This window comes from Nansenia antarctica (genome assembly GCF_963989245.1).
Source record: "Nansenia antarctica genome assembly, chromosome: 3".
Taxonomy (NCBI): Eukaryota; Metazoa; Chordata; class Actinopteri; order Argentiniformes; family Microstomatidae; genus Nansenia; species Nansenia antarctica.
The window spans coordinates 39,333,774-39,349,439 of record NC_137688.1 but is presented as its reverse complement, the minus strand read 5'-3'; the positions used below and the strand labels follow the sequence as shown (position 1 = coordinate 39,349,439).

The 15,666-nt window shown below is 42.7% G+C and overlaps 1 protein-coding gene across 1 annotated transcript in view; it reads right to left on the bottom strand.

Moving 5' to 3' along the window:
- igsf9ba (immunoglobulin superfamily, member 9Ba) overlaps positions 1 to 12,982 on the bottom strand; it is a gene marked incomplete at both ends in the record, with an annotated part of 55,644 nt that extends 42,662 nt beyond the window's left edge. The window contains 2 exons of the mRNA XM_080526511.1: positions 251 to 448; positions 12,919 to 12,982. Of these exons, the coding sequence (XP_080382637.1) occupies positions 251 to 448; positions 12,919 to 12,982 (262 nt within the window). The remainder of the gene's footprint in view (positions 1 to 250; positions 449 to 12,918) is intronic.
- Between the last annotated feature and the right edge of the window lie 2,684 nt (positions 12,983 to 15,666).

The window sequence follows — 15,666 nt, the reverse complement described above, 5'->3', positions numbered from 1 at the left end:
TTGTTTTGTCATTATGTTTGTTTGTTTTAAAAGAAAATAAAGAAACATTTGATCACAAAAAAAAAATATATCATACAAACACATTTCACCATCTCTACTGTTCACTCTTAGAAAAAGGAGATTTTACCTAGAACCAAACAACAGTGAAGAGAAGAACCCTTTTTTGTAAGAGTGTACAACCTTTAATCCGAAGCTAAAACACTCTTGCATTGCTGTTTTTCCCAGACAGACAGAATTCCTCATCTCTTACCGGTGTACTCTGGGTCCACATGGGGAGGGTAGAAGCGGAAGTTGATGAAGAAGGGGATGGGCACTCCGAATTTGAACCACTCCACCACGTAGGGGGGCTGCTGGCCATCCAGGGGGGGGGACACGTCACATCCCAGGACCACGCTCTCTCCAGCGCGCGCCGTTACAAACCGGGGTTCCTCTCTCACTCCGTGGGCACCTGGGGTGGAGGGAGAAAACAGAAGGAGTTCAACCAAAGAACAGCTGCTGAACAGTTTTTCAAATTCCTCTTAAAAAGGCAAGCCAAATAACCCATTTTTATTTCTAAGCACACTAAAATCATGCTGACCAAGCAGATATACCTCAGTATATGCCAGTCACCTGAAAAGACAACGCATGCAGTATGTAAAACCTCTTCTCTACTTCATTACCTAGCGTAACATTCTCTACCTTGGTTACAGTATCTACTGTAAGCTACTTCCCTGGTTGTTCTACAGGACAGTTTGTTGTCATGTCTCTCTATGGAGGTGAATGTTCTGTGGCCTACAGGAAGCAGGAAGTGACTTGCCAGAAGACTCCATTGATCAGAGCTGGCTCCAAGCTCAGATGAGCTTTACTATGAGCAGCACCAGGGATCTGGCATTTAGCCACCGATGTCCAGGCATGCTGCCGAGCGCTGACCTATCGGTCGGCTGAAAGGTCGGCATACCTGCCTCAGCACAACTCTCACTCTGGGAATGGATTTTCTCCAAGCCTCCTCCCCCGCTCTCACTGAGCCCTGGATCTCCTCCTCTGTCAGAATGCGTACGGCTGCCCAGCCCCTCACCCAGTTGCTTCAGGGATCAAGAGAGATGTGATGCTGACGATTCAGAAACACCGGTTGAATAACTTAAGAGCTTTCATTAAGAGTAATATTTCCATTTATCGTATGGCTAATTATTTCAGGAAGTACAGCTTCCAAGTACAGTAAAACAGGGGCGGCGGGGGGGAGGGGAGGGGATAGGCAGCGGTATCCTACTTGTCTGTAATTAAGCTAATGTTCTGTTCTGTGTAGCACTGTCACTGTTATGTTAGATAGGAAGTGATACCGTTGCTCTTATGTGGTTCCAACTGAACACACTGGAATTAAAGAACCCAAATATCTTTTCCCCCTTGCTTTTCTTTGGTGGAAAAGCTATTTACCTCTCTGGGCCCAGTCCCCTGAAGGCCCTATGCATCAGTTAGTGATTGTGTTTACCAGTTTAATCTGCTTTATCCGGCACAAGAGTTAATCCACTTTATTCGATTGAGCCAGCACAGCTTTTGGACTGAAACAGTACAGATTTAATCAAATTACACTTTTTGTAAAGTGGAGATGTGGTCTGCCAGTCACGGGCCTCACTCCTGGAATCTGTTCTGCCTTTGTGTCTCGATAGTAAAAAGCGCCAGAAAAAGCCAGAGCCAAAGCTTAGCCTTAATGAGTGACCCAGTGGTCCACATGTGCACACGACAACGAGTCACTGGACCCTGCACATGACCACAAAACATACCCTAAAGACTTATTACTAGAGACTTTGCTAAATAAACCAGCTACAAAGCTAAATCTACGCCAATCAAGAGAATCACGATCACTTCAGGGTGGTAAACAGGGTGCTGCTGTACCATGACCTCCTAATGCGCTTGTGTGGAAAGCTGCCACCCCCCCCCCCGCACACACACACACACACACACACACACAACACCAATCATGTGTCTTAACACCTAACAAACCTGCAAGTTTACAATCAGTCAGAGATTTACACCTTAACCACACTCCTATATACCATACGTTGCAGGAATATTGCAGTGCAAACACTAGAATTACTGGACACAGTTGACTCGGTTCAACCCCTCGACTATGGGACTCTTGCACAACGCCACGATTGCCTGGTCCAAACAGATACAAGAATGTCCCCCTTTTATCACAATGTTTCCAAACCATCACTTAGGATGATCTGCGCGGACACGTCCAGGCTGTAAAACCTGAAAGGTCAGAGACACCCTTGAACAGGGCCCATGTTGCCATGCCAAAATGGGGCTGCAATCGCCAACAATTGTGAGCCTCAACAATGGCCCCCACGCTGTGAAGACACATCTCGTCCCTTGGATGTGTTTGCAAATCAGACAAACAACTGATCGCAGACCCTTAATGACACCATCCTGGCCATGTAAATCCGCAGAGCGGATCCTATTCCGGAGAGGCCAGCCATCACCTGGACAAGCAACAATGCAGTCTTGCAAGACAACATCTTGACGACAACAGTCTGAATAGGTTTGAAGCGGTCATTAGTGATGATTAGTTAGTGCCTCAAGAACCAGAAACAGATCCCAGAAGAGATCTGTCTGACTGGTGACCAGATGAAGACGGCACACTCCCAACATAAAACGACAGACGCCCCCACCCAAACTTACACGGCACATAGAGATGGCAGACAGGTAGCCTTTCACTGTGAAGGAGTTGCCCTTATCAATAACAATTGTTTTATTGCCATGCAATCAATTTGTCAGTTAATTGTTGGAATTTGGAATCTAGGTGGAATCTAGGCACAGGTTCAGCCATAGTCGGTGCCCCTGGAACAATTAGGGGTGAAGTGCCTTGCTCAAGGGCACATGCAGCTCCCTCCTGAGGTTTGGATTGAACCAGCAACCTTCCGATTGCTAGCCGGCCTCTCTAACCTCTAGGCTACCGCTGCCCCCCAACAAGCAGGTCCTGTAAGATGGAGAGGATCATAGAGAGAGTGCTCTGAAAAGTCACCACACCTCGAAAAGCCTCCATTTCAGATCGCAAAACCCTCTGATCGACGGGACCCTAGCACTCTGGATGGTGGCAACCATGTTCGCCAGCAGGCCTTCTGACCCATAAATCCATCAGCTCAGGTAAAGGGGGGCACAATTGACCCTGCACTTGAGACAATAGGTTGCTGCGTAACAGGAGATGCCATGGGAGCAGCTGAGCTATCTGTGACCTCCAAGGCTGTCCGGGCAAATACAGGGCTAGGCATACAGGAGCATGCCAGGCCACTGGTGGGCCAGTGTGTCCGTACCTAGCTGGCATTTCTCCTGTGATGTGAACAGATCTACAGTTGGACAACCTGCGGGGGCAGTCACCACTCTCTCCCGCTACAGTAAGTCCGCTCCTGTGTTCTTGCTCAGTTTCTCTCAGAGTGGAGACTGGATCCATGCTTTTTCTTTGGGAGAAAAACTGTGTGAACAGATAAGTTGACACAAGCTACGGAGTAGCATGGCACAACGATTGTAGTGAGTAAAATCTTACGAGAGAGAAGGTACTCGCCCACACACCAAACTAGTGTAGCGGTAAGCTTCACTAAGATGACTGAAGATAGGTAGCACGCCAGTTGCCTGAGTGCAACTTATCACAAAATAAATACTTGAGGCACTGTTTTCACGTCACAATTCAGATTTTTTTTGGTAACCATTGTATAAAAGCAATAAAGTACTGGTCACAGCTTTGAGGTATTGTTAGGCCTGACGCAAAGCCTTATTGCTTAAATAAACACTCCCAACACACTGTGGAGATTTAGGTCTCACACCCATCTTATCGTAGATCCTCCCATCCTTAAACAGAGCCCACTGGAGCTGCCTAATGAGTAGATATATTTTCAGGAAAATAATCTATGCAGTTGCAGTCAGTATGTGATAGATAACAAAGTATTTTACTGCAGAGGAGAACTGAGACTTTGAAAATCAAATTTTCCCTAAATGGTGCCCTCTATCACATACCATTTTCTATTGACAGAACATTTGTGTTTTCCATATTTGTGTCTTCCATACTTACTGTATGGCTGTAGGAGCATCTATAGAGTGTGGATTAATTATAAATGAATAATAAACTATAATCCATTAGCAAGAAAACAATCAATTGTAGGCTACTTTAAAAACACGGTTAAGCTACCTAGGCCTCGACAAGCATTCCTTCTACAAAGGGTAACAAGAAAAGACTATTAGCCACTGTTTGGTTTTAGTAAGTGCTTTATAAAACATGTCCTCAGAGCCTGGGGTGCAGCAGTGTATGCTGCTGGAATCCATTGTTTCTCTGCAGACAGTTCAGGTTTCAGGGAGTTCACCAGTTCAGGTTTCTGCCTAACATTATTTTTGGATCCTGGTCGGCTAGAGAGCAGTCCTGCGCAGAAGAATGACTATAAAGACAGAGGATAATATACTACCTGGCTAATAACTTCCCAATCCCTTTATGAGATCATCACAAGGGGGACGATCAGCACAGGCCCGGTCACTGCTACTGCCGTTTTCATTTCCTTAATGGAGACACAGTGACCCGCTAGGGTTCATGGTTGCTTTTTCAACGGAACATATTTACGCTCTCACCAAGACATAAATGCCAGCTGTGCAAATCATGATACAAGCTTCCCAGCTCTATCTCCTCTAAGGCTGAGGTCTCACTGTGGATGCTTCAACTACAAGGCACCTATAGAAAAAAAAAAATAAAAAAAAATAATAATAATAATAATTCTTCTAACATGACAACTACCAATGGCCCCAGGCCTGAGAATAGATTAGGCCTACTGTTTCCTGCTATGACTAGTGTATAGTTGATTCACTTACTTAGTCAAATGTATTGATTGTAAGTCGCTTTGGAATAAGGCGTCTGATAAATGCCAAAAATGTAATGTAAATGTAAGAAAAGATCTTGTCAAAAATAGTATCTATTAGTTGAGTGCTGTAACTAAGACAACAACAGAAATTAGTATATAATAAGCACATAAAATGACTGAATAAAGGACAAAAAGAAAGACAGTGACGACGCAATCTGTGTTTCATGTACATTCTAACCAGACTGTGTCAGATGGGTGAGGTTTGCATTTTGGGGACTAGTCCGTTGGTTTTGGTCCATTGTACCAGGCATACTCAGTCAAGCACAGCCACGTATCTTTTAAAAAACATTTTAACCCTTGTCTGAATATCATTGCTCATCATGCTAATCATACATTCCTATGGGCAACATTTTATTCCGTAAACTCTGCTGTCTGTGTATGTCAGGTAAATCAGCTAAATCAGAGGCAGCTCATGTCCCCAAAACACAATGCAAGAGAATCATTCCCCATTATTTGGAACAGGTTAAACAGACTGGTTCAGGGGCGCTTAGGTGGCGTAGCGGGTTAAGCGTCAACCATGTAACCGCAGGGTCCCCGGGTTCGATTCCGGCCGGGGACATATCCTGCATGTCATCCCTCCTCTCTCTCTCACCCATCCTTCCTGGCTAAATCTCTACTGTATCTGTCAATAAAAATGAAAAATATGAGTGGGACTGCTCCACTCAGAAAACAAACAAACAAACAGACTGGTTCACTACCATTACTTGAGCCAGTTACTTATGGCAAGCAGCCTCCTTCTGTTGCAGCTCACTTAATCAAAAAAAGAAATCTGTTCCGAGTCAATCAACATCTGTCCAGAGCAGTATATGAATCATGGCGGTATAGGACAGCAGGGACAGTTAGGAGTTAAAATTTGCTGGAGATTTCAACCAGCTTTTTCAAGTGGCAGCGCTGATAATGGCCCTTGCATGACGAGTACTCTGCTCTGTACTCTCAGTAATGATCACAGATTTGTGTATGGACTCTCCAGGCACTTCGAGCAATAATTATGCAGCCAGAACATAGCTGTGAAATATTTTGACATCAATGGGGGCCAATATTATAAGAGATCATAGAAAAATTCTAAATAAATATGGAGAATAATGCAACAGAAAATAATACATATCCAAGGATACATTTTCTGCACCATTGTTTGTTTTTACAGCAACTCCTCATACTGGAAAAGAAGTAGACCCCACTCTGCTAAAAAAAAATTTGGGGGGGGGGTACAGCACTATGACAGCGATATGAAGTTCAGCCCAAGTGAAATACTTTCAAATACTTTTTATAGCATTTGCTTGAGCCTGCCTGGAGTGGTAGATGGGCCGGGGTTCGCGGTTTTGGGGGGACCCCAGATCTGATCGACCGATGACCAGGGTATGAGCACAGAATTAAACTGGACAGAACACACAATGAGCAGAGATGTAATGGAATATAGACTAGACTAGAGAAGGAACCTCAAGGACGTGCAGCAACTGGGCTGGATGGGCCTCTGACAGGGCGGTAATTGAATGCCAGCCTGCATGTGCTGAAGGTCACATCAGAGAACTCTGTATGTGTGCGTGTGTGTGTCTGTGTCTGTGTGTGTGTGTGTGTGTGTGTGTGTGTGTGTGTGTGTGTGTGTGTGTGTGCATGTGTGTGTGAGTGAGAGAGAGAGCAGCAATGAGGCTTACACACTATCACAGACACAGTGCAGTCACAGACAGACCTAAGTCTCAGTGTGTTTTTCCTGTATAAACTTATAAAGAAATAAAAACACAGCTGGAGTATATACTGCGTTATAAAAAATAAAATGCATATGTGACAGCAGCTGGTGAAATGGGGGAACAAATGTTTAGACTTTTATTCTGAAAGATTTAAATAAATGTCAACATTGTTGAAAAGCAATGACACACTCGCTAGTCAAGCCAAAATATTGCAACGCAATGGATTCGGTTAGTAATCCCTACTACTACCTAGTTAGTGTAGAGTAGTGGGGATTACTCAACTGAAATGTATTTTTTAAAAATCCAAATAAAAGTCAGAAGTTCAGAACATTGATTTGATTGGTTGCCGACTTGTTCCCACTTTCACCAGCTGCTGTCACATATGGGCAGCCAACATGCTTACGTCCAACTAGCCATACATGAGAACCTACCCACCAACACCTACATAAAGACAGACAATGTGACTGTGAGACAAGAATACACATGAGTGAGCACTAACGTCATAGAGTGACCAATAGCAGTGAGTCACACACCCACCAGCTCCACATGTGCCTCTACCAACATGATAGGACATCTTAGACGAGGACATCTTAACACAACTCCTCAAGCATTGACTACACAATATCAGTACCTTTACGTAATGACATAACCACTAAAACAATGGACACACTGATAATAGCACACAAAAAGACAAACCAAATCAAAGTATGATACACTAGCAGCAAGACCAATTATATCTTGGTTATTCATTAAAAAAAAATCTTAGGCAAAATGGGACAGGTTTAACAGCTGCCCTATGGCTGTTACCTTTGCTGAGCAAATGTCAGGAATTTAGCGATCCTCATGTGAAATGAGGAACACATGATGGAGAAAAGTTCAGTACAGTGATAGTAACATAGGACTAGCTGGTGAAAGACAGGAGATGACACAGCTAATGGGAGAGCTATAGCTTAACTTAATTATGACCTTTTGAATCGATAACATTATGTATATGATCATGTTAGATCTCTAGCACAGATTGGTTGTGTGGTGAATGATGAAGAATTCAAATTCTTGCTGGGAAAAGAATAAAGCGATAGTTAAATAAATATTTTGTGATTTGTATCTCTAGAAATATGACCCCAGTCACTTGAAAATGTGTATATAGTTAAATAAGCAAGATATTGATGTAACAAGTGTCCTGGTGTATCAACTAGAGTGAAGGTATGTGGTTAATCACTGAAATTTGATTTTTGTGTGTGAGTGAACTACCTGACTGAACTACCCCTTTAACCACTCATCGAGAGAGAAAGCTAGAGAGAGAGAGAGAGAGAGAGAGAGAGAGAGAGAGAGAGAGAGAGAAATACAAACAATATCATCATGTATGTGTAATCAGGTAAACTCACTCCTCAAGTTGAAATACCCCCCACCCGTGAATTGAAGTGAATTGAGCTTTTCGGTGGTGTAGCTGGTTAACATTGGGTATATTGTATCAATGACAGTCACGTGTGTTAGCAATACAGAGGATGCAGGTTTGAGACTCATGTGAGTGCGAGGAAGCAATACTGTTTGCAGCAGCCTGTTATATTTTCACACATGTCAGTCAAAAACAGGTAACTTATTATCCTCCAGTATTGGATAACATACCTGAGTAAAACTGATGACAACAGTGACAATAATGTCTCTCTTTCTCAGCAGCAAACACCGTCTGTAGAAAGCAACCTTAAGCATCTGTGCCACTGGCTTTGTTTCTCTACATCATGATTAAATCACACTGCATTAGTATACTTTCCCTCCTACACAATGCCAGCTAGTGGGCCCTGCTACACAGCACATAGTAGTGGGCTGAGTACAATCTCCTATAAGCAAGCCGAATAGGCCCCTGCTTTTTCCTATAGAACACACACAGGCTACTGCACACTACCGCAGACACTCTCGGCAGTCGGCTGACTCACATTGACCTGCACAGTTCCACCTAGCTTGAAGCACATCTCTATCCCGACATCCTCACCCTCCATCCTGTGGCCTAATGGCACATATATGTTAGTCAGGGCAGTGAATGTAAAATAACAAGTCAAATAACACTGTATTGTGGATTACGATAATGTTAATAAGACAGCTGTTCTCAGCTTATTAGACAGGGATAGTTATACTAAGTTATATTCATTGAGAATCAATGGGTATACACATCCATGCATAGACATAGAACTGTTCTATCTCTATGCATGCATGTATATCACAAATTGAAATGAACAGCAGAACAAATCGAAGATTGTGCTTTTAAGGAGGGCCCCCTACCCCCTGGCTATAAATTAGCTGACACCTGCTCGTTCCTCATGATATCAATACCCTTATTACATGACAGAACCAAACTGAACAGAGCTCTACTGGGCTGGCCCAGTTACACACAGCCATACTTGGCATAGCCGCTGAAATAAAACGGTGCTGGAAAGGACAATGGGAAAGGAGAATATCTGAGCCAGCACAGTATGAGGTTTGGGCTGTCGGGCCGACCCTGTAGTGTGTACAGCTCCAGTGAGGGGTGTAAAGTGGAGGAGCCTTGCCAAGTGTCCAGAGGGGAGGCCAACATGGCTAGGTATGGCCAGAGGTGCCCATTTCAGGATATCAGGATAGAAGGGACACTCCTATGAGTTGTGTACATTTTTACCATTTAGTAGACGCTTTTATCCAAAGTGACTTACAATTAGAGATTACAGGGACGGTCTCCTTGGAGTAACTTAGGGCGAAGTGCCTTACTCAAGGGCACACTAGTGGTAGTGGTCCTAGGTGGGACTTGAACTCATGACCTTCTGATCAGCAGTCCAATTCACTAGGCCACCACTACCCCATGTGTTGTGATACTTTTATATTTAGCATGATGCACCTTTAACCCCCTTTTTTCGTTTTTATTAATTCTTCTTGTGGAACACATTGTATCCTAATGTACGAAATGTGCTCTACACATTTTTGACTGATTGATTGAGGAGTTGTAAGTCACTGATGTCTTCTGTGCAAACATGCAGAGATGCAGTCACAGACTGCTATGCCATTTTACATAGACATGTTTGGCATTTAGCAGACGCCTTTATCTAAAGCGACTTACAAATCAAGTTCGACTGATTGATTGAATGACTGAGGAGTTGTAAGTCAAAACATACACAGAGATGCAGTCACAGACTCTGCTAACCCCCTCCCTCTTATTTTACAAGTAGTAAATTTGTCAACCACAACCAGAAGGTGTTGTAAATCACTCGCATAAAGAAGCATAGCATTGGTACGATTAGTGCTTATTAGCACTTATGAGCTTGTCTAATTACAGTGGGTTATGGAAAATAGTGTTTATTCTACATCAATAAATCAGGTGGAAGGCACAGCTCTCAAGAGCAGTGTGAGTGATGGAATCGGCTCGATAAATTCCAAGCATTTCCAGCCGAGCAACTCAAGCATCTCTAGCCTAGACAGGGGTCTCAATACCAGTCTTATCTCCTCTCACTCTACCACACACTATCCCCTCTCTCTATCCTCTCACTCTACTGCATACTAGAGTATACCTCTCTTTCTGCCCTCTCTCTCTCTAACCACGCACTGTACTCTCTCTCTCACCATGTCAATCACACTACATTACATCTCTTAAATTCTGCTGAGCCGAATAATATGACTGTATTTTTTCCCCCTTTTGAATCTTTGAAACCCCCTTGTTCAATGATGGAATCCATTTTCCCCTTGGCTGCCTGTGCAGAGCTTGTGATATTTTACTGAGGATTCTCATAAAACTTAGATAGGCACTCATCCTCAAAAGGCAAGGCCTGCAAATCGTCTAACCTGAACTAAGCATTGCATAAGACCAGAAACTCAAGTTTGCATTTACCACCATTGTTTTCCAGTTTTTGTTTGAACTAGAGGAGTGGTTCTCAACTTGTACCCCTTGTGGTACTCAGCTTGTCTACAGGGGGGTACTTGGGAAGACTCATAAGAACATAGAACATAGACTCATAGAACATAGTATTTTGATGTTGTCCATGTCTTGTTGCTGCTCTTTTGTCCTCTGTTATTATGTTTGAACATGTTGCATGTCTTTTTTATCTCCTTGATTTTCATTTTACTTTATTTGCTCTTTTAATGTATATTCAGTCTACTGTAAGGTGACCGTGGGTGTCTAGAAAGGTGCCAATCAAATAAAATGTATCATTATTTATATTATTATTATTATTATTATTATTAACATAGGCCTAATGGTGCAATGAACATGAGGAAGCACTTCAACAGAGCGTGAGTTGGGAGTGAAGCGAGAGTGAGGAGTCAACCAGACAGAGACTGGGGGCTTCAGTCCTCCAAACAGGCCCACTTTCTTGTACTGGCTTTCCCAGAATGCTGCAGGCTTTGTTTGTAGGGAGATTCCACTGGGAGTGTACTGGCCAAGAGGAGTGGAGGCAGCAAAAAGAGCTGGCACATGCCCAGTGCTGTGTTGGCAGGACTCTGCCTTCCCCAGCATGAACACAGAGCTTTCTCTAGGCTCGGTGTACAAGCTTTACTCCCATGATTGGGACAGGGAAAATAGAGCATATGCCTGACAGTGAATGAGTGAGAATATAGGAGAGAGACTGAGAGAATAGGGTTCATGTCAGTGATGTGAGTGAGAGTAAAGCATTGTTAGTCAGTCAGTGAAAGCAGGGCATGTCTGTGATTAAATAAATGAGTAACAGTATAGGGAACATACTATATATCTATTAGTAGATGAAGAACAGAACATGTGAAGCATACATTATGATGGTGAATGAGCACTGGGTGAATGAGTGATATCAGAGTCAAATATGGAAGTGACTGATGGTATAGTATTTAAATACTGTATATGATGCTGGGGAAGGGGGCTGGTTGGGGTCAGTTCAATTTAAACTCCACTTAATTCAGGAGATTAATTAAAAAGCAATTCATGTCCATGTAGATTTGTTCATATACCAATTTGCTAAATTGATTGATTGAATTGATTGACAGACAGACATTGCATCCATTGTATTCTGGAGTTGAACCATAGAGTAAATATTTGGTTTTCAGATTTGTATAATCACATTTCATGGTTTAAAACTCTCTGAGACAGTTTTAAACCATGAACATTATTTTGCAAGAATAAATCACTTTGTACCAACAGAGTAAAAGATCTGCACGAGATTAAAATGTACATCAACATAAGGATAACACCTAGAGATTTATTTTTGCCATAAACCTAATCTTTTTGGACTTTGCACCCTGTGTGAACTTGGTCATGAAAGCTAAATCAGGACTGGACATTTAAAAAAGCATCATTATTATGTTTCCACAAAGTATTCCTGTAATTAATTATAGAGAATAGCCTGCTATTCATATTATGCCCAGCCTCTGAACCTGTAAAAACAGACTTTAAAACGCAAATATTCTATTCTAACGATAGATACAGCATGAGGGGTCACTAAGCTCATCAGGTGACGGATCGAGAAATGACTCCCCCCTCTGGGCATAAAGGGAAGAGCAAGGTTAAGTAAGTCCATAGGTCAATACAAAGTGCTCTGATGAAAATATGAAAATATTCACATGATTGATACCATACAAATGTAATGATTCATTGCTGCTCTCCGGACCCCTTGAGAAACACATCCAATGTTCAGTGTATTAACCCGAACTGCCAATGTCACACAGAACTATTGCCTATGTATTGTAAACCTTTATATAATCTATAACATATATGAATAAATACATGAATGCACAAACATACCGTTTGTATGTGACAACATTGCTGCATCATCTAACCCCGTTACTTTGCAATGCTAAGAACTACTGATGCGGTCACACCCCTTTTTGAAAAACTACCACATTGGGAATGACACCCACTGTATGCATAATCATGATTATGGATGAACAATTCCTTCTAAAGCAAATATTTAATGATAAGACATTGATATTTATTTCATATGTTTCCTCTTCCGCTTGCACATCTCAAACACATGCAAGCATTGGCTACTGTACAATCTACTATGACCATGGCACTAGTCTATGTAATATGCTCTTATTTCCTCATCAAATAATAGAGCCGTCATTTTACACACGTCATTTTCCAATGATCTTGCCATGCAAAGACGATTCAACGTTGATATTCTCGTCCATGATAAGGAGTACTATTTTCCATAGGAGCCATGAAATAAATATCAATTAACCAAGGCTGAACTTTCACGTGACCGGTGAAATGCAGCCATGTACAGTATAACAATGAAATCGGCCTACAGTTCTTGCGTTCATCTACCATTATCAAATAATGATGATATTCAAAGACTAGCGGCAAAACACATACGCTCAAATGCATAATATTAAGGGCGGCACAAAATATAGCCTATTGCACTTCAACTCACCTTGAGCGGCCGTTCCTCGGGTGCTGAATACACTTGCTATCAAAGTGGCCACATACCAAATCATAGTACTATTGCCGACCAGCTATTACCACGCAAAGTGCCCCGTTCAACGAATCTTTCATATTCGACCTTGCACCGCGCGCTCTCTTATCGATACCCTTTTATTCATATTCTATATACACTTTCCTCTCGGCAATTCCCTTCATCCCTTCCCTCCCCCGTCCTTCCGTCCGCATCCTCTCTCGAAGAGACAGAGCACCTGCACCGCCGCGATAGTAGTAGACGGAGCTGTTTTACGAGCGCATAGTGAAACCAAGTGTGAGAATTTAGCCACCAGGTCCGCCTCTCCGATCATCGGATTGGTTGGAGACGGAGCCTTTGGGGCGTGTATTGGCTGTTCCACCGCCCCCTCCCACCCGAATGGCAGGAGGAGAATAGACGTGTACCAATTCAAGGTGAGTTGGAGCGTGCCGTAGTAGTGGAGCCGCAGTATCATGCGCATTGACAGAGAGCCGAGTCCGCATCTTTAAATGCCTCTGTTCAAATGCCCCTTAACACGTGGCGGCACTATCATTGTTCAATACTATCGAATATACATAGCCTCTGGACACGATGCCTCATAATCAATGTTGACATCTATTCATGCTGCAGGATATGATGCTTGCGATGATGCATACTGGTGATGGATGATGCACAAGAGTCCATGATGTCTGTGTGTCTCAGATGTCGGGCCATCAGTTCCTTTAGCTGTGGTCATCCCTCTGTCACCGAGTTGAAACATTCAATTTCAACAGCCACCACGCTGCTTTGTGTAATGGGTGTGGCGACAGATGCAAAACATTATTGTTAGTCTGTTTCTTCGACGACTGCAAGGATGCTGCGTTGTCAACTGCTCGTCGCTAGACTGTGCCTGGCACACAGCGACATCCTACCCGCAAGACGGTTCTTTTAGATATCCAGTTTAGTGCACATTTATAGTGAGAGGAGGGGAAGGAGTCACTTTCCCTTCACTTCATATAGCGATCAGATTGACAATGTTTATCTCCCCTCAACAATGCAAAGAAGCAGGCGTGAGTTATTTAATGCTCATAAATGGATAGAGTCAGTTTTTACCCTGATTTTAAGCATGTAGTCTACTCGAGTTGTAAGCCTAATACTGCAGTAGGCTATACACTTTCCTCAATTAGATGTGAGCTATACAGCAAGTCTGGCTCTCAAGGTGTCAGCTAATGTTTATTATGACACACACAACCCAATTATTTCACTGATTGTCCCCCAATAAACATGGACGACAGATGAACACATATAGACAAATATAGAAATAGAATAGTATATTTTGGCTTCTGTCTTGATCAGAAATTAAATTAAGGGTTTTGGTGATTGGGCTGTGGCCTGATACACTAGGAGCCAACAGGTGCACATCACTGGGCAATGACAGTGAAATTTGCTATGCTTTGTAGAAAGAGTAGGCTAACAGTAATGTTAGACTCCAACAACTCCAATTAGGAATGATTAATTTGACGCTTTGTTGAGGCACATCATGCATTGGGTTCACTGGGTGCAGACAAACAAGTTCACTGGGTGCAGTGCGAGCTAACAGCTGCTTGGTTCACAGTGTGCAATATCCTCACCGATGATTTTCTCATGGACTCATCCTGAAACTTTTAGCCACACAATAGAGAACTTTGTCAGGGGACAAAACACGCTATCCTTTGAAGGCTATCATTTCAGCAGAGGTCATTTTAGTAGAGATCTCAACCCTTGGAGGGTGAACAAGTGGATCCAAAGAAAGTGAGTGTCAGTGTCAACACACAACATACTTTACGTATGGATGGATATTAAGGTTGAATGTTTAGCCTATGAATGTTCTGTTTCTGTGTATTGTACAGAGAGGAAATGGATATGAAAGTTGTCTCAGATCCGAGAAATTAATCTAGAGATTTCTACATCCTAGAAAGTAATTCTCAGTGTAAGTCAGAGTTAGTAGATAGTGTATCATGCAAAAACAAACACAGAAATTAAAACAAGCAGGAAATCAGGTTATTATTTTTCCATTGAAATGGTACCATACAATAATATGACAAAGCCATTTGGAGGGTGCAGCATTGGAGCTGTCCACTGTCTCCTACGCATCCTCCCAATGACTGTCAGGGGAGAGGTGTGTGCTTCTGTGACTGCTGCATGGCAAACTGAACACAAGGTCATTTCTCTCTCTCTCTCTCTCTCTCTCTCTCTCTCTCTCTCTCTCTCTCTCTCTCTCTCTCTCTCTCTCTCTCTCCCGACCCACCCCCACCCCCACCCCCTTCACTTTCTCTCTAAAGTTACAGAAGTGCTGATACGTCGCCTTTTCCTTGACCAGGACATCTCATGACCCTCCGGGAGCATAAGCCCTGATAAGTACAATACAGGGTCTGTTTCCACGGTGACACAAACAAGGCGTTCCATAATGGCATTTGCCCAGCTTCTTGAGAGGTAGCAGGAACAGACCGAGTTGGGTCGTCCATTGAGCTGCACGTGTGATTTCTTTCAGACTAGTGGGACAGACTGGCAGAGGACAGATAGTGAGAGTTAGAATAATCAATAATAATATAATAATAATAATAATAATAATAATAATGCAACTAAATAGTACATATCCTTTTTAGAGCATTGTTACTGTAACAGGTTTTATTATGAAAGTCTGATTCGCCTTCATCATACTCTCCATTATTTGAATGGCATTTTTCATATGGTAAAATGGCATTTACA